At 44.9% G+C, this 21,509-nt stretch overlaps 1 protein-coding gene across 1 annotated transcript in view; it reads right to left on the bottom strand.

Annotated features, from left to right (window-relative positions):
- Positions 1-21,509, bottom strand: part of LOC126037969 (vasoactive intestinal polypeptide receptor) — a 112,882-nt gene that overhangs the window by 70,538 nt on the left and 20,835 nt on the right. Inside the window, exon 2 of the mRNA XM_049798946.1 lies at positions 3,392-3,488. Coding sequence (XP_049654903.1) covers positions 3,392-3,488 — 97 coding nt within the window. The remainder of the gene's footprint in view (positions 1-3,391; positions 3,489-21,509) is intronic.

Genomic DNA, 21,509 nt, shown 5'->3' with positions numbered 1-21,509 from the left:
TCTTCCCCGCTGTTTTCTCCTCAGCTGCATCTTCTGCAGCCCTTCCCGGGCCGAAAAGCTAACCTCTTCTCAATCAGAGGTGGTTATGCTTTTGTGACCCCCGTGTCTCTCCTTGTGTCCCTGCTAAAGTCTCCTCAAATGTGGGTAACTTCACAGATACTGAATCACACTCCGAAGAGGGAATAGGGGCTCCCATCCTGCTAATAATAAACAACAGTCCTGTGGTCCAGGACTGCTGACACCAGGAACAGCCGTTGGCACCTACTAGCAGCACTGAAAACCCAGAGGTTTAATTCGAAAAGAAAGCATTGATTTCACCCATGCATACACCCCCACTATAAGGAATGGATGTTCGAAGACAAAATAGTGTTAAGACAGACATTTTTGTTTATCAGTGGAGATCTACCTGCTTACCCTGAGCCAGTGATCAATCTCAGCACTACCACCACGTGTTCTTAATAAGTGACCAATCTATCTGACAAATCAAATTACATCTGTGATTAAGCCCCTCTGATCAATACAATTGATAATGGCTTCCAAACAAAGCTTTATTTCCAGACTCTACCGAAAAGATGTGTTTCCTTATTTCCACTCATTTAATTAGAAAAGACAACAAATAGGTTGTTAAACCTCAAGCGATTTCCTTTTTGCTGAAAGGATGTTGAATGTGCGGATGGCAACACACCTACCTGGCCATAAATCAAGGTATTACATTACAGGTGGCAGGGAATCTCAATTGATTTCCATTCCCATTCTCTGGGGGACTGAACTGCGTTAAAGTTGCATTTTTCCTGGGAGTTTTACCAGGATTTATTCTTTCTAGCAACACTCAGGCTAAGCAGTCATCACCTTCCTATGATCTCGTATCATCACCTTCATAAGATTTCTCCCCAGCAAACTTCGCCCTCACTCCAACCATCAAAGTTCAAAGCTTTATTTTGCAGCTGTGCTCAGCTATTCATTGAGTTCTGGAGCCCCACTCCAGAAAAACATCTTTTTTTGACCCATTTGTGCTCACACGCTGTGCCTTGAACACTCCAAGGGGGAACCACATCCCATTTAGGCACTTTGAAGCTACCTGTCCACACCACGTTCAAAGCAGACTTCTCCATAAGATGATTCACCCATAGTCACCCATTTGAGAGCCAACACTTTAGAGTTGCTGGTTTCTTTCTGTTGGTTGCAAGGGCAGCCGTGAGTGTCTAGATAAGAGTCAGGTATCGAGCTCTTCAATACCTGCTGATGTTTTGGGGCAAATGAATGCCAACTGCTTTTCACACAGTTTGCATTGTAAAATTTGGTTGGATACATGCTGTGTCCCTATACACACTTGACCCGCACTGATGTCATCAATGACCATTTCTACCCAGGACATGCAGACCTACATAAATGGCATCTGACATTAACTCAGGATTAGCAGGTACTGTCTCCATGGACAAAAAAACATTTTATAGTGCTCACAACTGCAATTTCTGAATCAGTCCCATTTAATGACCGTAGGTAGAAATGACTGGTGGAAATGCAGAATTATCACAGTCCAATATTTCAGCATTCCATTAAGAAAAACAAACTCCAAAGGATTTTTTTATACTTGCTACTGCTTGGGCATTAAGGGCTTGTAAGATGACTGAGTGTGTTTCTACATTAGAATCAGGAAAAATGTTTTCAGAGGTTTAATTCAGTGGAGAGGAAAAAAAAAAAGCCTGGTTTGGATTAAAATTTCCAATGAGAAAAATCATTTTGAAAAAGCAGAAAAAAATTTTAACACTTGAAGTATTTATTCTGCTGTTTTGAATGTACTTGTATTTAATTGAATTTCTTTAAATATCCATGAAAATGAAATGAAGCACTTAGTTGGCTTTCAGATGAATGTTTTTAACTACCCTGACTTTTCCCTTTACTGGATTCCAGAAGAACATTTCTTCAAACAGCTGCGTTTAACTGTACAGGGACACTTGAAATAGTTTTCGAATCAAAGAAAACTGTATCTTAGTAGATAAAAGCTGGGGCCAAAAGCCATCCTTGCCTTCAGCAGAGCTCCTGCAGGGATCAGCTTGTCCCCAGGATTCTATTCCATCGATAAGTAGCGTTGTGCGGAACCGTCCTTTAGTCTGTAGCCTGACTGCAAGCAATGCCAAGGGACAGAGGATGAGAAGACGTCCTCTTCCACTTTTTCCCCTTTCAGGAGGTGGGATGCAAACATCAGGCACGATACACATCTTCCCACCCCTTCCCCCAGAAATGTGATACCTTGTGTTCGGAGCCTGACAGTCTACCACCGGTCCCTACACCTCCTTTATTCCCCAAACCTGGACCCGCAGTTTGAGAGAGGCACTTGGAGGGGGAGAGATCCAACTCAATGCCTCAACTTGGGGCTTTGACAGCACTACTGTGGGACGGGACGGGATGGGACGGGATGGGACAACACCAAACCCAAATGCTTTCTTTCTCCGCCACGCTGATCTCTGCGATTTAAGACAGCACGGGTGGCTGCGTCAAAATTTCCCAAGCTCTCTGCAGGCTGCCCGCTGGGGAATTGTGTTAGCATAGACCCTTCCAACATCACACACCCGTGTCCTGTCTCGCACATTGGTCTGCAGCTCCTCTGCTCTCAGCAACGTCTCTCAGCCTCTCTCCTGCTCTGAAACCCCACGTGCCCAAGGCAGGGTGTGCCATGCCTGCTCCTCAAGGGAGGCACAGCTCCATGGTTGCTGCCTGAGACCGGGATGGAGAAATCTTGGGAGGCTAAAAGAGGAAAGGTGGCATCATCGACCTCTCCCTCCTCTCCTGATTGCTGAAGCAGGGAGTGCGTGAAGGGGACTGGAGAGCCTTCCAGAAGCACTGCCCAATGTGGTGTGTGCTCCACGTCATGAGAACAAGGAGACGGTCTCAGCTGTCTGGCCCAACTTCAGAGATACCTTGCAGCCCTGGAGCACGCCCTTCCTTCCTCTGCTTCGACACCAGGACAGGAGCAGCTTTGGCATGGGGATGGGAGAGCAGTTCAATGGAAGGAGAAGGTCGCCGTGACTTCCCTTGAAGCACACCAAGGCCTATGAGAATTTCAGGCTTTCAGATCCCACGGAAAAATTGGTTAAGGCACTTCCAGTTAAGAGAGATGGATGCCTAACTGTGATTAAACACACTGAGACACCTAAGCTAGGCGTACCCAGCTGCGAGGCAGCGAGCGATCCCCAGCGAGCAATTCAAACTCTTGGTTGATTGAATCGTACTTTGGAAGTACCTATTCCTCTCCCTCCTAAAGTAAGAGCTCAACATCAGCTGGAGTGACTGCCCTGCAGCAGAAGGGGTGAGAAATGGCATCGGCGAGGCAGATGTGAGGCTGGGTGATGGTGGTTTTGCAGACCAGGGAGAGAAGAGAGCTTCCCCATACCTGAAGTCTGGTTATCCCCCATAAGCTCTGCCAAGCACTGGCTGCGCTCCTCTTCGATCTCCTGCATGATGCTGCACTCTGGACGTGTGCTGGATGCCTGCAGAAAGGGCAGAGAAGGAGAGAGTGAGCAAACCCCAAATAACCTCAGAGATCCGTTCCTGGGGATTCATGGTCGTCTGAGCTCTCCCGGGCCACCGCACAATGGGGATATACATCCAGCCTTATTTTATGTTTGCTTGAGAGAAGGGAGTGTAACCCAGAGTTTGGTGAAAAAACAGCATTTCCCTCCATGCCCTCCTTAAAAAAAAAAAAAAAAACAACTTATTTTTTTCTGATGATCAGGAGCAATTCTGCTTCTTTATGCTCCGGGAACCCTGCCTGACTAACCTAACACTAACAGTTATCTAGGGCAGGAAGATGGCAGTTTTAATATTCATGCCAAGAGCAGTGGGATCTGTGCTTATATGGTTTATTCCCTCCGTTCTCACGTGGCCTGCCTCCTGGCTCATGATAATTCAAAGCAAAACAAAAACCAAATCAAATAAGAATGAAATCTCTGATGCAGATTAGGAGATCAAGGAGCTAAAAAGCAGGAAATTCCCAATGACAAGACTTTTTCCCCCAAGCGGCTTCTCCTCAGTCAGACCTAATTATATTGTGTTTGTAATACAACAGTGGCTATAAATGTTCAGGTAATTAATCGTGGACTCCTTACAACATGTAATTCAGGAACTGCCTCAATCATAAAATGAGCTAATGACAATTTGCACTCCAAAAAAGGAACCAGGAGCTGGATGACGGGTCACATAACACAGTGTCCCCTTGCCACCAACATGCTCTTGACTTGGAAGGAACACCTTGCTTCACTGCTACGGCAATTGCAAGCAGAAATTGAGGTTCCATTACGCACGGCGCTGCACAAACCCCCGTCTCTTTCAAAAAGACGGGAAATGGCATTCAGCAGGGAGAAACCTATTCAGAAACTCAAGAGACGGTGAGAGGAGAGTGATGTGAAGAGAGCTGAAGTCTCGGGTTCTGTTTATACCATCACTGTAAATGCGATGCAGAAAGAACCCTGAGTCGGGTGAGCTTCAGGGACAGATTTTGAGGACAGGGGATGAGCCTTTGCCTGTAGGAAGTCATTGATTCAGTGTTCACTCTTTCTGGATTTTGGAAAAAGCATGTATTTTCATCAGCGATAGGCAGAAAAAGGAAAAAAAAATAAAAATCTTTTCATGTCTCATTTCAATACATTTGCCAGACAAGTTTGCAAGACAGAAGGCCCAGAAATCCTTTGAAGGAACAATTGTTTGATGTAAATTGCCCTTTGGATTAAAATTATAAAATAATTTAGCACGTTATATTTATTCTCACCATTTCTTATTAACCCAAAACAGCTCTCTTCTCTGTTTCACCCCATGTTTTGTTCAGACTGTAATTTCCTTTAGGTTGGGAATGGGCCTTGATTAGTGGTGTATAAACAATTAATTATGTGGTTTTCTAGTCAAATTAAAATTTAAAAAAAAACAAACAAAAAAACATGAGAAGGAGGGGAATTATTTGGAGTTGTCTTGGTACTCTTTTTTTTTTTTTTCCCAAAGGGAAACAGATCTTAGGAAATTTTATCTTGGCTCATCTAAAATACCATAGATTCATTTTTGTTTTGATTTACAGTGCTTCTTGCCTTTTTATTTTAACCTTAAAAAAGCATGAGGGGAAGCGTGAGAGATTTGCAGAACACTTGCTGTAAAAATAAAGGCTGAAATATTTTCAAAACATTCTGACTTTTTCAAAGGAAAGTTTTAACTCTCTGGACTTAAACTATTGCCAAATTCATCTCACTTCTATAAATAACTCAAGTTTTCACTTTATAAATTAATTCTTACAGCTTTAACTTTGATCAGGGCTGGCAAAGTGCTGTGTACATCTGCAACGGATTTTAAAATTTTTTTTATGCAGTAAATTTTCTACCAAGCCCATTAGCAAGTACTTCACTGCTGCATTGTCCCTTCACTAAAAATGCATGCCTAATTTGGTTGGTTGCATAGTTACCTCAACGGCCCGATAGCTACTTTTGTGTAAATGTTTTATCACCTTTCGGAAAAAAAAAAATAATAAAAAGAGGCCAATTCTTTGTTAGTATTCTGCAAAATGGGCTCATGATACATTCTGGTAAAGTTGATTATGGATGTAATTTTAATTTTTTTTTTTTTTTTTTTAATCTAGTCCAAGAGGAAAGACATCTATGTTAGGCAAACCACCGGAAAAAGAGTGTCAAATAGCTAAAACACCAGGTGATCTTGGCTTTTTCAGTGTTGGTGTTGACTTGCTGTAAGCTTTTAAGTAAGGTGGCTCCATTGACTAAGGGAGTATTTAGGTGCCCGATCCCTACTGATTTCAAGCAGAGCCAGACACTGAGGTGGGATTTAGTCTCCCGAATAGAGGCATCTAGCCTCAGCTGAGATGTTCTAGGGTACCCCTCTTGGGGGTCACGGGCCCATGTAAATCGTATGTTGGATCTGCCAACCCCAAAACAGCTACCTCATATATATTAAGCTCTCTAAAACAGTACTAGATACTTAAAAGCAAACGAATTGTAAGTTTGCAGATGACACCAAGTTGGGCAGGAGTGTCGATCTGCTGGAGGGCAGGAAGGCTCTACAGAGGGATCTGGACAGGCTGGATCGATGGGCCGAGGCCAACTGTATGAGGTTCAACAAACAAACAAAGACTGGGATGTATCTCACCTGTTCTCTCAGTGGGACACATCTTCTTTCATTTTGGCTGGGTAAAAACTGTATCTTTAGCCCCAACTGATACTTACCATTCCTTCTAGTCCACAGAGAGCTAGTGAGCATCAGCCCTGAAGGCTTTCATCCCACTTCACTGACAGTAGTTGGACCAATTCAAACTAAAATACCTACTATTCAGCTGGAGAAGGTCAGTGATGTGTGAATTTAAGGTCTAAAGACCTTTAACTGAATCATCAAGGTCAACAAACAGACTCACATTGGAGGCCTTCTAGTTTATGGCTCATTTTCCACTTTAACTAAACAAATAAATAAATAGCCCAAACAGTCACAGCAATCCTCCTTCTACCTCCCTAGTGATAACACTAATAACCCTCACATATCACAGCCATCATTGCTATAGGCTAACAAAGGCAGCAGGAATAATAATAATAAAAAAAAAAAAAAACAAAACCAAAAACCCAAACCCCAAACCCCCACAGATTTGGGCAACACTAGGAAACAGAAAAGTGTGTCTTTTTTTGTCGGTAGGTCATCAGTTCACCCGGCATGATGGTGAGCAGGGCAAGAAGTTCAGCTGCCTTAATTCACCTCCCAGTTGACAAAATGCTCGTGGCTGAAAAGACCCCTCAAGATCTGAGAGTCTTGCCTGTCAAAGGTGATCTTCCCTGGGATGAGAGGCTAAATAACTGTCCTTCCTTGGTGTATTCCTTCTAGAAAAGCTGGAAGTAAATTTTATAGACAGCTTGGTAAAAACTCACTTTACTTCTTCCCCAGTTATGGGGGGTTTTTTGCTAGTTTTTTTTTTTTTTTTTTTTTTTTTTTTTGGTTGGCTTTTCCTGTGGAAAAGGCAGAGATTTGGGGCTTTGGCATCCTTCACTGCAGTGGGCAATTGGCCATGCAGAAATGGGACCGAGGACAACACTAATTCACGTTTCCCATCCAAAAAGTGTAGATAAAGGAAAAGCATGACCAGCTTTGGTTAGTTCACATTAACATCGTCTAGTGAACAATAATCCAGTTTCCTGGACATCTCCATTGTGGCTGAAGCCGAAACACAGTAAACCCTCCTTCACTAAGCCCTAGTGGCATGCCCAAGATACCACGTAAAAATTGTGGTGGGTTTGTCAGGGGTCATTCTTTCCTGCACACACTCTGAAACCCTGAGCAGAAAGATGAAGGGAATGTTTTTCTGGATGTGATTTCCTGCAGCTCTGAATTCTGCAGCCACTCTCACGTGGAATTATCCCCAAAGTCTTTATTAATGAGAGTTTTCCTTCCCACCGGATCCCAACAATTGTTAGAGGATTACCGCACAGTCTGCTACTGCAAAGAAAGCCATTGTGTACACTCTTTAATTAAATACAATTCAAAGGATTGTCACAGACTGAAGGAACCGCAGAAATGTTTAGTCTCATCTATGCTGTCTGCCGTTACCAGGGCCAGGCTAACCACGGGCCAACTCCTTTGCTCACACAGCAACTCCTCAAAGGCCGGTGGGATTCAAAGGGAAGCCAGAGCTGCAGGTAAGCAGGAGTATGGGCCCACAAGAAGTGATGTAAACCTCAGTACCTCTGAGATCTCCTGATCTCAGAGTGTTCCTGGGTTCAGCTGGAGCTCACCGTATGGAGAGTCCAGCAGAGATGGAGACTAGGGTGATCACGGTGATGATGGGATGTGGAGTTAAACAAGGAAGGAGTAGAATTGAAAAGCCTACAGATGATGAAATCACGTCCCTCACCCATTTCTGTTCATCTCCCAGAGCCTCCACAGTAGTGACACATGGGTACGCTTCTAGTTATCTGGATGAAAATTTCTTACGCCATTACTACCTTCCCATAGCTTCTGTGAAGGTAGTAACTGTATAAGACAAGAGCATCAGTTGCCTTCCTATGGTTTCTCTAACTTGACTTCAGTCACTGCTCTAGGTGGAGATGGAGTTTCTTAACCCTTTTTCATGTGGACAGCAAAGGAAATGAAAGATTTTAGCAGGCAGAGCTTATTTCAAGCCTCAGTAGCATAACCTGAAGGAGCTAATTCTGGCCAGTTGCCACAAGAGCCTACTGTTAATTTCAGTCCAGGAGCTTTCATTTATACTCATCACTTGTAGAAACACTTTTATTCCTAAAAACCCTCTGAGCGAGCCCAAAAAAATACTGTGTAGAAGTGCAAGAATGAGCAAAGAGAGTGAACCAAGGGAAGACACCGACACAGGATTTTTATCTACGCTGATGGGTAACAAAATTTCCAACAATAACACCGTGTTTTGGGGTTGGGTGGTGGGGTTTTGGTAGCAGGGGAGGGGGCTGCAGGGGTGGCTCCTGTGAGAAGCTGCTAGAAGCTTCCCTGGCTCCAAGTCGGACCCACCGCTGGCCAAGGCTGAGCCCATCAGCGATGGCGGTAGCGCCTCTGGGAGAACAGAGTTAAGAAGGGGAACCTGCAGGAGTCGGGGATTGGGATGTGAGAGGAACAGCTCTGCGGATACCGAGGTGAGTGCAGAAGGAGGGCGAGGAGGAGGAAGGGATGCCCCTGCAGCCCGTGGGGAGACAAGATGGCAGGCTGTCCCCCCCCAGCCCACGGAGGGGAGCGGGGGAGCAGATGCCCACCTGCAGCCCGGGGAGAGAGGAGCCCACGCCGGAGCAGGGGGATGGATGCCCCACAAGATGGCCAGGACTCCGTGGGAAAGCCCACGCTGCAGCAGGCTGTGCCTGAAGGACTGCAGCCCATGGGAAGGACCCACGCTGGAGAAGTTGGTGGAGGACTGTCTCCCGTGGGACGGACCCCCCGGTGGAGCAGGGGAAGAGTGAGGAGTCCTGCCCCTGAGGAGGAAGGAGCGGCAGAGACAAAATGTGATGAACTGAGCCCAATCCTCATTCCCTGTCCCCCTGTGCCACTCAGGGGGAGGAGGGAGAGAAAATTAGGAGTGGAGTTGAGCTGGGAATGAGGGATGGGTGGGAGGAAGGTGTTCTAACATTTGGTTTTACTTCCCATTAACCTTGTTTTTATTTGATTGGTAGTAAATTAAATGGATTTTGTTTTTTCCCCAAGTTGATTCTAGTGAGTGATCCTTCCCTGTCCTTGTCTCAACCATGAGCTTTTCTTTATATTTTCTCCTCCTCATCCCACCGGGAACAGGGGTTGGAACGAACGAGTGGCCTCGTGGTGCTTTGTTGCCAGCTGGGCTTAAACCACAACACACTGTCAAATTATAAAAGCTGCAAAAGCTCTGGTGGTCTTGAGGAAAAAAAAAAAAAAAAAGGAAGTATTTACAGAGTATTATAATTATTTGCTCTTCTCATGGACCTTTGTCCAACACCATGTTACAAATATGTCGTGACAGCATGGGGAAACAAATGTCAGATACCAGTAATATAGACGTAAACTGAGAGATAAGACCAAGTTCAAAACATACTGAACACCCTGTGTGGCCTTTGTAGGATCAATAAAAAAGGACTTCAAAACCACTGTTTTTTAAGCAGAGGGAAGCTATATTCTGCTATGACCTCTACTCATGTTGTAAATATGCTACTCTGCAACCAGCCATCAGTAAGTGACTCTCAGAGCACGGGTAACAGCATGTGTCCGTAGGAGACTTTTCCAAATAAAAGAGGTCCAGGCAAATACCCAACTATCCTGACTCTCACTTTGCTGTTCAAACCACTCCATTTTATGCTTCTGCCAAATATAATCATGCCAATAACAGATCTATCATTTGACAAGGAAAGCAGATAATTTTTTTTTCTGGCTCATCTAAGCAGGCTCTGTTAAACAAAGGCAACTTGGCCAAATCAATCCAGCAGCTTGGAGGCACGGAGACTTCATTTAGTCTGATTGTCCCCTTTCTGTGTGAGGGGTTGGAAGATCAAGGAAACATGTGCAGCGTGTTTTGCAAAGAGCTTGGAGAACCAGAAGGAAAGGGAAGCTGAGCAGCTGTGTTGCTTAACTCCTTAGCGACAAGCTTGTACATGCCTCTCTTGGAAAGCAGAGCTGAATTAGGGTCTTAAGGAAGAAGTGACACTCCAGCACTGGAGTAATGACACACAGCAATTACAAGAGATGCAGCACTTGCGTAAATTCTCACAACTGAGTAGGAGAGAGCTCTGATGGCTGGGTAAGCACATTTAGCCTCTTAATTTAAATTATCATCTGGAGTAGGTAAGTATGAATTTCCTTTCTGGGAAGCTCAGATGAAGGATTTGACTCTGCGTTATGGCAGAAATAGATGGATGCTGCTACACTGAGATTAGTGGTGTTTAGATCTACAATTCAGAGTAAAGAGCAAAGTGTCATAATATCTCTCTTATGGTTGAGAAAAAAATAAGCAAGGAACAATAGTGATTATCCCGAGTACACAGGGGCAGCAAAGTAAGGAAAGAAGTGGACTCCACTACCCGACTTCTGTAGAAACTGGAGGGCAGCAAAGTAACTTGCAGTTTTCCATGACCTACTGGTCGTTGACTGCTTTTAATTTTCTTTTACCTTCGGGTGTAAGGAGCAGAGCCTGGTTGAGGAAAATTCTGTTCCTTTTCTTTAAGATTGTTCAGAAACTTAACTACTAAACTGATCAAAGCTCCTGGAGGAAATTCTCCTCCCAAGCTTCTGCTCAGCCAATTACAGGAACGGTAGAAATACAAATGAAATGCAGATCCAGAACTGCTTGACCCCCGGACTCAGAAACATGATTTAGGGATCCATAGGCAAAAAATATGTGCCTGTAATGTAAATGTCTACATCTGTCTACTTCACATTGATCATCCTTCCTCACCTGAAGAGAGAAGCAGGCACTTTTAGGGCATGAGTCACTTCAAACTAAAGGAACTGTCTAAAATAGATTAGAGGAAACTCACCCTATACTGCTTCATCCAGGGAGCCTTAGGCAACTGGCTGAGGGGTGGATGTCTACACTGCAAATATCTGAAGTTAAATGAGAGAAAACCCAGAGACCTGGGCTCATCTTTAAACTGAATGATTCCCCTCCAGACAGCCCCATCCTTCCCCAGAGTACTCCAAGAGCAGATGGGAGGTAGTACCTGTCAGGATCCCTATAGAGCAGTTGAGTGAAAGATTAGTAAGTGCTCTAATTTGTTTACAGATGGTATTGTATTCAAGATATATCAACTTTGAAATGCTGCTGTCAAAAAAGGTACTTGGCTTCAGGAGAATGTGCAGGTAACCTGTTAATATGGTCCTGAACTGCTGCTCATCTGGCACTGAGTCATCTCCTGAGTAGCCACCTCTTGACTGCTCTGCACAGAAGAAACGGTCCTTAATTCAATTACAGGCTCAGAAGGGACTAGAAAGCCCTGAGTGGATGTCTCAGCAAAACCTGTGAGGTGCTTGTGCTCATTCCTGTCTCCTCTGTCCTGGGCCAGATCCTAACTCCTGACATCCAGCTCTGATTCTTGCCCTGGGCAACCACAGTCCTCCCCCCCCCCCCCCCGTCCCGTCCCCCCCCCCAGTCCTGATGGCTCTCCACTGCATCTCCAGTTCACTCCAACCGTGGCACCAGACTCTTGTTTTCCTCCTGAAACCAACCTGGATGTTACCATCCAGCAGGTCCACCTGCCACAACACCAAAGATTTGGACTGAACTCAGATCTGCTCAGACGGCCCCAGAAAGTCGTGAGGCTTTGGGTGGGCTGTAAAGCTGAAGGGGTTCCCAAATCCAGAGCAATGGAGACAGGCAGTTTGAACAACGTCCTGGAGAGTCCACGGTAAGTGGGCAGTTCAGTGCAGGGGCTGTGACAAAATAACATCAATCAAAATCACAGCAAATTCCCCATGGTTTCTTCCCTGCCCTTTGCGTTCTCAGTCATCCCCTAGACCTCTCCCACTGCCTGGGAGCTGCCTACACACACCATGTACACATAACCTTTGGCAAACTGGACCCCACAAACCTCCTGCGAGGCTGGCTATTGGCTATTATTTATAACCAGAGAGCTGGATAAAGAAAGCTGGATGTTCTCTAGTTCTCAGAAATACTGCAGTGGTCTGGTTTGAGGAACAATAATTTTGGTTAGCAACATGGGCGGCTCCTTTTAAGTTTTAGGGGAACTGAAAGGTCTGAGGACGTCTAGAAATCCAGTGTTAATCCAGTGTTACTGCACCATCAATAAAGCACAAGGGCCGGAGGGACTGACACCAGGCTTGCCCACCATCCATGCTGGAAACCCCCACAGCTATAATAAGCAGCAACTTCACCTGGAGCTCTGGGCTGTTTGGAGAGGACGAGTTTCCCATGCACAGCTTCTCATTTCTTTTTTTTCATGCACTCAGGGAAGGACTGTGAACAGCAAAGTGGCAACGGTACAGAGCAGTCTAGCAGCCACTGTCCCCAGCACGGCTTTTCCTAGGCAGGGCAGGCACTCTGAAGCTCAGTGGCAGGTAGTAATGTGGATGAAAGAGGGTGCTTGGCATTTACTGGGTGCCCTCTCCTTGCTTTAGGACAGCAGCCTTAGCATTTCCAGCTGAACAGTTAAAACTGGACATATTCAGCATTTGGAGCACTCAGTGCTTGAAACTTTCCTGAGCTTACCAAACAGTAAATTACTTTAGGACATGGATCTTCCAATCTTGTGATCCGGCAACCATAAGAAAAAGCAAATTGGATCAGAGCGCAAGCTTGTCAAGGTCAGTACCACTTCCCCAAAAGCAACCAGGAGGAGATAAAGGAACAAGAAACATAGAAAACATAAGAAAAAAGGCATGCATATAATAGTCCTTCCTATGGTGTATCTCTTGCAGCACTCACCACAGCACCCGTCTATAATACAGATGCTGATAAGGTTTTAACCTTCTTGGCTATCAATACCTTCAACAGCTTTTATTAAACCAACATTAGGACCAATTCTAGGATTATTTTACTATTCATACATCACTTTCCATCCTGAAAAACTGCCCCTAACAGGGCTTGTTTGTGCCCCTATTCAAAGCTTTCTACTGAAATCCAGGTTCATGCCTGAAACAATCTATAAACATACCTCATTTCAAAGAGTTCACTTCAAATGACTGATTACCCAGAAAGGAGAGTACAAAAATTACAAAGATGTTGGCAAAAGATGAGTTTGGTTCATTCAGAGATCAGGAAGAAATTAATCTTCCCTCTTTCAAATGAAGCAAAAGTGATTCAGTCAAGTAGGCTTTGGGTGAGGATGTTACTTATGGATTTATAAAGCATCCTGTAAAAAGCATCAGAGCTCTCTATGGAAAGATTCTTCATGGACAGTCTGAAGCATCCAGGCATGTCTTCCAGGAAGAAGAGCCTACTGTGACTCCCTACCTAGGCTGTGTTTCAGAACAAAAGATCAAGTCATTGTTCTTAATGAGGGAGTCAGGAATACCCCAGTGATTTGGAGCTGCTCCAAGCACAAGAGCTGCCATATGTGACAAATCAGGACAGGGCCATCCTTCCCTTCTTTGGCTGAGGATGGAAGGAAGCAAAAGGGCAAGTCGCTAAAACGTGGGAGGGAGAGCAAGGTTAGGACAACCACAGGGAGCCTTGCTGCCATGAAAAACAAAGATTCACAGGAATGGGGAAAACCGTGCAAAGAGTAGCTGGAGATCCTTATGCAAGAGAGTGCAGGATGGACATATGGACACAGCCTTGATTTAGAAGAACAGAACATGCTGGAGATCCGTGTCTGCTTGTCCAGAGCTCTCCTAGAGGAAAGCTGCTAATTACGTTTACTTCTGGCAGCTTTTGATTCAGATGTTGTTTTTGATAACCCTCTCTGTGCCCAATGGCTAGTCTACACAGAGAACATAGTATACCTGAAAAATTGGTAAAGACGAACATATTCCATCAGGACTTAGTGGACAGACTACAGATGGAGATTTTAGAAGGGACTTACATTCCTGATGGAGACAGTAAACAAGAGCTGAAACTATCAGCATTCACCCTGCACAGTTTTGAGTGGTCTGTGTGAAGGGTCAGTATAAAAACATGGGAAAAACATTGCAACCAGTTCTGGAGCCCTCAGCGCAGGAAAGACATGGACCTGTTGGAGCAGGTCTAGAGGAGGGCCACAAAAATGATCAGAGAGATGGAACACCTCTCCTGTGAAGACAGGCTGAGAGGGTTGGGGTTGTTCAGCCCGGAGAAGAGAAGGATCCTAGGAGACCTAATTGCAGCCTTCCAGTACTTAAAAGGGACTTATAAGAAAGATGGGGACAAACTTTTTATCAGGGCCTGTTGCAACAGGACAAGGGGTAATGGTTTTAGACTGAAAGAGGGTAGATTCAGACTAGACATAAGGAAGATATTTTTTATACTGACGGTGGTAAAACCCTGGCACAGGTTGCCCAGAGAGGTTGTGGATGCCCCATCCCTGGAAACATTCCAGGTCAGGTTGGATGGGCTCTGAGCAACCTGATCTAGTTGAAGATGTCCCTGCTCATGGCAGGGGGGTTGGACTAGATGACCTTTAAAGGTCCCTTCCAACTCAAACTATTCCCTGATTCTATGAATAATTCAAAACGTGGTTCCACCCTTCCTGGCTGAAAGGGACTTAAAGCTACAGGTTAAACAGGTTGTAACATGAGCCTAAGAGCCTTAGACACACACAAAAATTCAACAAATACAACACGACACACACTCTACACAGGCTGTCTAAACCAGGCATGCACGCAACACTTCCACCCGAAGAGAGCATTGATGTCTTCCCAGGAGCCTGAGGGTCACATCTAATTTCTCAGGCAGTCCCAACCACCTGCCTCTCAACAACACTCAGAAAAGACTCAAGATCCCAAAATGCGAGGATGCCAGGACAGGGCTGCATCTCAACTATCGTCACTTCTGCTGAGTGCACAGCTGAGTGTCAAGTGAAACAGACAATTTCACTGCATCGTCTCAGATGCTAGAAATACCTGCATTACAAATCAAAGCAACCCGCTAGCAATTTCCATGTTTTGAACATGGCGAGGCTTGGCCAGGAAAGATTTTAACAACAGCTTTAAGGAACCAAGGATCTCACCCTCTTGCTCCCTGCAGGGTCTCATCTCCCAGCTTGGCTGCTAGCTAAAGCTTTGCTTCCCATTATTCCCTGAAGCAAAGCCAACTTGCAGCTGCCTTCCAGTGTGCAACTAGATTGTGATGAACTGGCTGTTCAGGCAGATAATTAATTCTACTCTACTGCGCTGGGCATTTTCTTTTGTCATTCCTTACCTGCTAACAACACAGTTGGGGGAAAAAGCTTAGAGGGAAGATGTTTCTGCTTTGTCTATTTAAAAGGAAAAATATGCAAGGGCACAAATGACACAAAAAATGAATGCTGAGATGGCAAAACCAAATCTTAGTGGTACAGTATCACCAGACCTCTCTCAGGTAATGCCACTGGTTGTAGTTCTCAGAATGTTTTACAAAGGTAGTATCTCTAGTCTCTTTTGACAGATGGAGAAACCAAGGCAGAAAGCCCAAGATCATGCAGCAAGTTAGTAGCTAAAAAAAAAAAAAAAAAAAATCCACAAAAATCCCCAACACACAAAAAAACCCAAGCCACAAAAAAAAAACCAACCCACCACAAAAAATGTCAGGTGGGTCTGGGTGCCTCCCCAAACTCCTTCTTTACAACAAAGATAGACAAAAGCAGTCACGAAAAAACCCCTAAATACTTCACATCCTGTGTTACCAGCATTTGCATGTCTCTAAATGACCTTTCCATATGCCAGTATATGCCAATGTCCACCTCTGTCAGAGATGTCCTGCTTTCTATGAAATATTTAATTGTTCTCCTCAAAATACTCTGGTCAGGCAGCAAAAAGCCAACAAAGATAAAGATAATTTGGATGGAGAAAAGAACGGGAAAGGAGTCAACCCTTGTTACACGGGAACAAGAGAAAGAGTTCAAATCTCACTTTAGCAATATTGGATATGAGGAATATAATAGATTAGATCATTAGGAAGATAAAACCTGAGATGGACATTAGGAGTGATCAGAACAGCTGGGAAAGCAGCTGATGGCTCTAGAAAGAAAACCATGTTTAGAGCAGTACAAGGAGCAGCAAACCTCTGAGCACTGCTAGAAATTACGAATAAAAAGAGAACAACAGGCAAAAAAAGTGAGATTGCTATCCAAAATGCTGAAATTCAAGACAAAACTAAATATAGCCCCAAAATAGGAGAAGTCACATGCAGCCCCACCACCCTCTTTTGTTCACTGGCTTCTTCAAAGAATTGGAGTTAAGAATATAATTTTACTAATACAAAGTGGAATAAATACACACGGTGAAAATGATTTAGCTTGAATAATTGAGAGCAACAACAGGGCTGACTGTGAAGGCAAACAAGGGTATGGAAACTTGTATATGAGGTGAAAGCCACTCAAAAGAGAACAACATGCTCAGATTGGATGGTAGGAGTGGTACCATCTGGCTGAAAGTCAACAAATGCAATGCTTTTTTATATATAGGAAGGAGGGGGGAAAAAAGATCCAGATAGCTACCAGCAAGTTAATCTCAGAACAAAAATACACAAGACTTCTGAACACCACTTGAAGGAAAGACTAATTGAAAGCATGGCAGCAAACGGAGATTTGGATAAAATACAAAACGTGGTTTATCAAAAGTAAATAATGGAAATGTAACCGATGGCTTTTTATGATAAGCTTCCTGGGCTTTTTTTGGAGAGAGGAAAATCAGTGGATCTGTTCTTTCTGAACTTCAGTAAATAGTCTGATGGCACGCCAAAAGGAATGACTGCCTTAACAGTAGATATGGGGATTAATACAACAACTGGAAGGAAACTGAGGAAGGATGAAGGCAGAAATACAGAGCCACAGGGAGGTCTTTATTAAAGATGGAATGAAATGCATCGATAAAAAGAGAATAGGAAAGAGGGACCGAGCAACGAAAAGGTCCATGAGAATCTGAAACCTCAACGACAGGGCAGAAGGACCTGTTAGCTGATGCTGGGCCACATAAACCAAAGCTGCCCGACTGAAATATTATAGGCAACTTACTCTTCTCCACATGGTCCCTGTCTCCAGCAAACACCTCTTGGGCCATTTTGTGAACATCCCCATGGAGGGCGATGCTCCTTGGGGACCTCAGTGAGCAGGGTGGTGCAGAATCCATCACACGGCTGCACTCGTGCCTGCAAATGGCCAATGCAGCTCTGCCTACAACTACAGATAGGGGCAAGGACGCTTAAAAAGGGACAGAGAGGGCTAATTTAAAGGATGATGATGGTGCCTCTGGATTAATTAGAATTAAGCAGCCCTTTCCAGCCACCTCCTCCATGCCTTAGCAGCCCCTACCTGCCCAGCAACTTCTCATCCGGAGCCTGATCTTTCCTGGCTCCTCTCCAGCATCCCTTGATGCCGTATGCTTGGTCACATCGAATCAAGAGACAGCAATGATACCAGACGGCTGCCTCAGAAACTGCAGTCCTGCAGGTTAGCTACAATAATGCTGGAAAGCTGGGAGGAGGGGAGAAAAAAAAAGAAAAGGAAAGGGGGAAAAAAAAAAAAAAAAGAGGAGGAAAAAAAGATAGCAACTAAACCCAACTTCAGTTCTGAGGAAGAAAGTATGACACCAAGGCAAAAACCATTTTGCTGACTCCCTAAAATTGCTTCAAGCATGTGAACTGAATTAGTTGAGAGACAGGCAGCAGCATGCTGAGCAGCAAGACGATCAGTGAGGAGCGCGGGGAACATCTACTGCCTCAGCATTCACCTCAGGAAGGGTGAAAGCGGGGAGAAAAGGAAAACTGCTGTGAAAAAACCCAGCCCTACCTATTGCTTATTCATCTTTTGTCTCGTGTGCCTTTCAAACACTGAATATAATATGGGATAACAGAGGAGGAGGCTTTCAGGTGTCCCTTTGATTTCACTGGGATTTCAGTTCTCAAATGACCTCATGAAGCGGCGTGATTCCAGACTGACAGCTCAGCTCCTCCGTGCATGCATAAAGAAACATGGCTCTGCACAAAGCCGATAACAAGAGTGGTCATTTTTGCTAATTGTTTTGGGGTTGGGTGGTGGGGTTTTGGTAGCAGGGGAAGGGGCTGCAGGTGTGGCTCCTGTGAGAAGCTGCTGGAAGCTTCCCCGGCTCCAAGTTGGACCCACCTCTGGCCAAGGCCAAGCCCAAGGCCATCAGTGATGGTGGTAACACCTGTAGGAGAACAGATTTAAGAAGGGGAACCTGCAGCAGGGGAGGAGATTGGAATTTGGTAAGAACTCCTCTGCAGATCCCGAGGTCAGTGAGGAAGGAGGAGGAGGGGGGGATGCCCCTGCAGCCTGTGGGGAGACAAGATGGCAGGTTGTCCCCCCCAGCCCATGGAGAGGAGCGGGGAACCAGATGTCCACCTGCAGCCTGGGGAGAGAGGAGCCCATGCCGGAGCAGGGGGATGGAGGCCCCCCAAGATGGCCGCCGCTCTGTGGGGAAGCCCAGACTGGAGCAGGCTGTGCCCGAAGGACTGCAGCCCGGGGAAAGGATCCACATTGGAGAAGTTGGTGGAGAACTGTCTCCTGTGGGAGGGACCCTCCGGTGGAGCAGGGGACGAGTGAGGAGTCCTCCCCCTGAGGAGCAAGGAGGTGCAGAGACAACGTGTGATGAACTGACCCCAACCCCCATTCCCATGGGGAGTAGAGCTGAGCCAGGAAGAAGGGAGGGGTGGGGGAAGTTGTTTTAAGATTTGGTTTTACTTCCCATTATCCTTGTTTTTTATTTAATTGATAGTAACTTAAATAGATATTTTTTTTCCCCAAGTTGATTCTGGGTTTTTGCCCATGACCGTAAGTGGTGAGTGATCTCTCCCTGTCCTTGTCTTGACCCACGAGTGTTTCTTTGTGTTTTCTCCTGCCTGTCCCACCGGGGGTAGGAGTGAGCGAGTGGCCTCATGGTGCTTTATTGCCAGCCGGGCTTAAGCCATGACACTAATATAGCCTAGGAATCCTTTGATATTCTCACAGTGGTACTGAGCAATGATTTCTGATTTTGACAAAACAAATCTGAGACAGTCAGATGCTCTGGCAAGCTGAATGCAAGAGCCTGAGCCCCAGGAAAAGCTCAATCCTGGGTTAGTGACACTGGTATTATGCCTCCATGTAATAATATAATCATGGCTTGATTAACTAGTTCTCTCCACTTGTAAGCTGGTGGAAGTTCATCAAACAAAACAGCAAAGTAACATAGGTGTGAACTATCTGTGGCTGCAATTTGAGGTCCAAATTTCTAGTTCTACCCAGACTGGTGATGGAGAACAGATTTTTTTTTCTCCCACTTCTCATTTCCAGTAGTTTTTTCACATACTTAAAGACAAGTTGTGATTTCTCCCTTTGGTGTTTTATTTTCCAGAATAAACATCCCCAGTTCTTTCAATTCTCTCCCCCCACCAGCATTTTTCAGACCTTTTATCATTCTTCTGGCCCTGCCTGGACTCCAGCTTTTCCAAGGGCTTTTACCCCAACATGGATATATCTGCTCCAGTTAAAAGTCTATCAGGGATCACTTGCCTCTTTTCCTTTAACCAAAACAAAAGTTTGGTTTCAGTTTATTGTTTTTATTACTTGCAGCCTAACATAATCAGCACCCAAATGTAAGAGGGGTTGTCTACGTGTTCAGCCCCTCCTCTGAACCCTTGACATGGAAAATAGACTAAAACAGGCAAAAAAGACAGAAATCCTGATTTTGCAGGTGGAGAAGAAAAGCTCACAAAGTTGAGGAGGACTAAGCGTTTCATCAGGAGCAGAAACCAAGAGTAACTCTTCCAGATCCCTTATCTAAGTCTTAGTAACAAAATCACCTTTCAGCAAATTCCAGCAATATCAGTGCAGCAGGCGAACGCCACACTCCAATGAACTTTGTGTTGCAGAGTCACAGCTGAACAGGAAAAATAAGCTGTAAGCAATAACATCATCCTGCAGGAGAAGCAGAAAAACTATCGGAAAAGGGCGTCCCCCTTCATGCCCTCCCGCTCCCTAAGTGCCACAACAGGTTCCAGTATCCCTTGGATATATACGTTCATGTTGCAACAGGAGGGTAAAAATACAGCTTTGCCCTGCAAAATCAACAGCCATTGATAAAAAAAGGCTTCTTAAAAAAGCCAGCATTTCCTCACTTTAGTTCCTCTCCATTTATACAGCCGAGCAGCTCACGAGCCTCGCTGAGATCTCCCCAGTCAGGCGGGCTTCACGGCATACCTAGGACTTTCCTCATCATAAATAAGCATTGCATTGCCTTCAAACACCAGGAAGGATGTTGAAGGAATGGAGGTAATCAGGGAAACGATTCTGCAGAGGAAGCATCTTTGTCTGCTGGGGTTTACTTTTTTTCCCCAGGGTTTGTACAGGTGACCAGGACCAGTCGGCCAACAGACCTTGACATCGTCCTCTAAACACAGTCGCCCTCGACATCTGAACCTCTGTCCCTGAACGCAGCTTCTGTCCGAGAGGGACACTTAACGCAGCACGCTACTGCTCTTGAAAATGCTGTTCTCCACCCTGACCCGTGTCTGAGATTTCAACCTCACTAAGCATCACTGTGAGCGCTGCAGGTCTCTAGGGAGCTGCGGACAAAGCAGCGTGAGGTCTCCTTACGTTTGCTCTTCTTCCCAGATCGCCGATAGCCTTTCCAAGCATCTGACTCCATCTGGGATGGCTGTAGCTCCTCACGCTGTGTCCCTCCTGCCCTTTTAGTTCACTTCTGATCCATGATATTCCTTCACCTTTTGCCTACAACAGCTTCAAGGGTTAGCGATGTCTTGCCTGGTAATTTAACGGCAACCGGTGTAAGACCTTTGCCTGCAATCCCCAGCTGACACCACTGTCTCGTTAGGGTATTAATTCAGGGTGCAACTGGAAATCAGATGTCACCTGCTAAGCCATCCATATGCACAATGGATGACTAACAATGAGTCCAGTCAAGTGTATCCATCCAAGGAGGATAAATCTCACGGCTTCAAGAAGCCCTGGCTATATGTAGAGATGAAACTCTACAAGCAGATTTAAAACCCCATTAAAAGTCCCTCTGCAATAGCCCAAGCTGCCATCAAAGTTTCCAGAAACAAAATGCCTTAGGGGAAATAACCACAAAATCCAAGCCGTCCTAAAGCAATTAAAGTGGATCATTAAGAAATAAAAATAATAGCAATTAAAAAAAAATAAAAAAAAATCCAGTCCCTCTTCCCTCCAAAGTTTTATCTTGAGCAGAGGTTTCTTGGCCATATTACAAACTCCTGGAAGTCACAGGTTTCCTGCACATTCACTGCAGTAACGATTCAAGCATGGACACACAACAAACGTATTCCAAGAATTTTCTAAAAAACATTAACTGACAAAACCCAGCCAAGTTTTCAAGCTTGCCATCCAAGTCACATGAATGGGAATATATTCTATAAACACAGACATATCTCTAGAAGCAATGATACCAAA

This window comes from Accipiter gentilis, chromosome 4 (genome assembly GCF_929443795.1).
Source record: "Accipiter gentilis chromosome 4, bAccGen1.1, whole genome shotgun sequence".
In the NCBI taxonomy this organism is placed as follows: Eukaryota; Metazoa; Chordata; class Aves; order Accipitriformes; family Accipitridae; genus Astur; species Astur gentilis.
The sequence above is the reverse complement of the archived record's forward strand: the minus strand, read 5'-3'. Positions and strand labels throughout refer to the sequence as shown.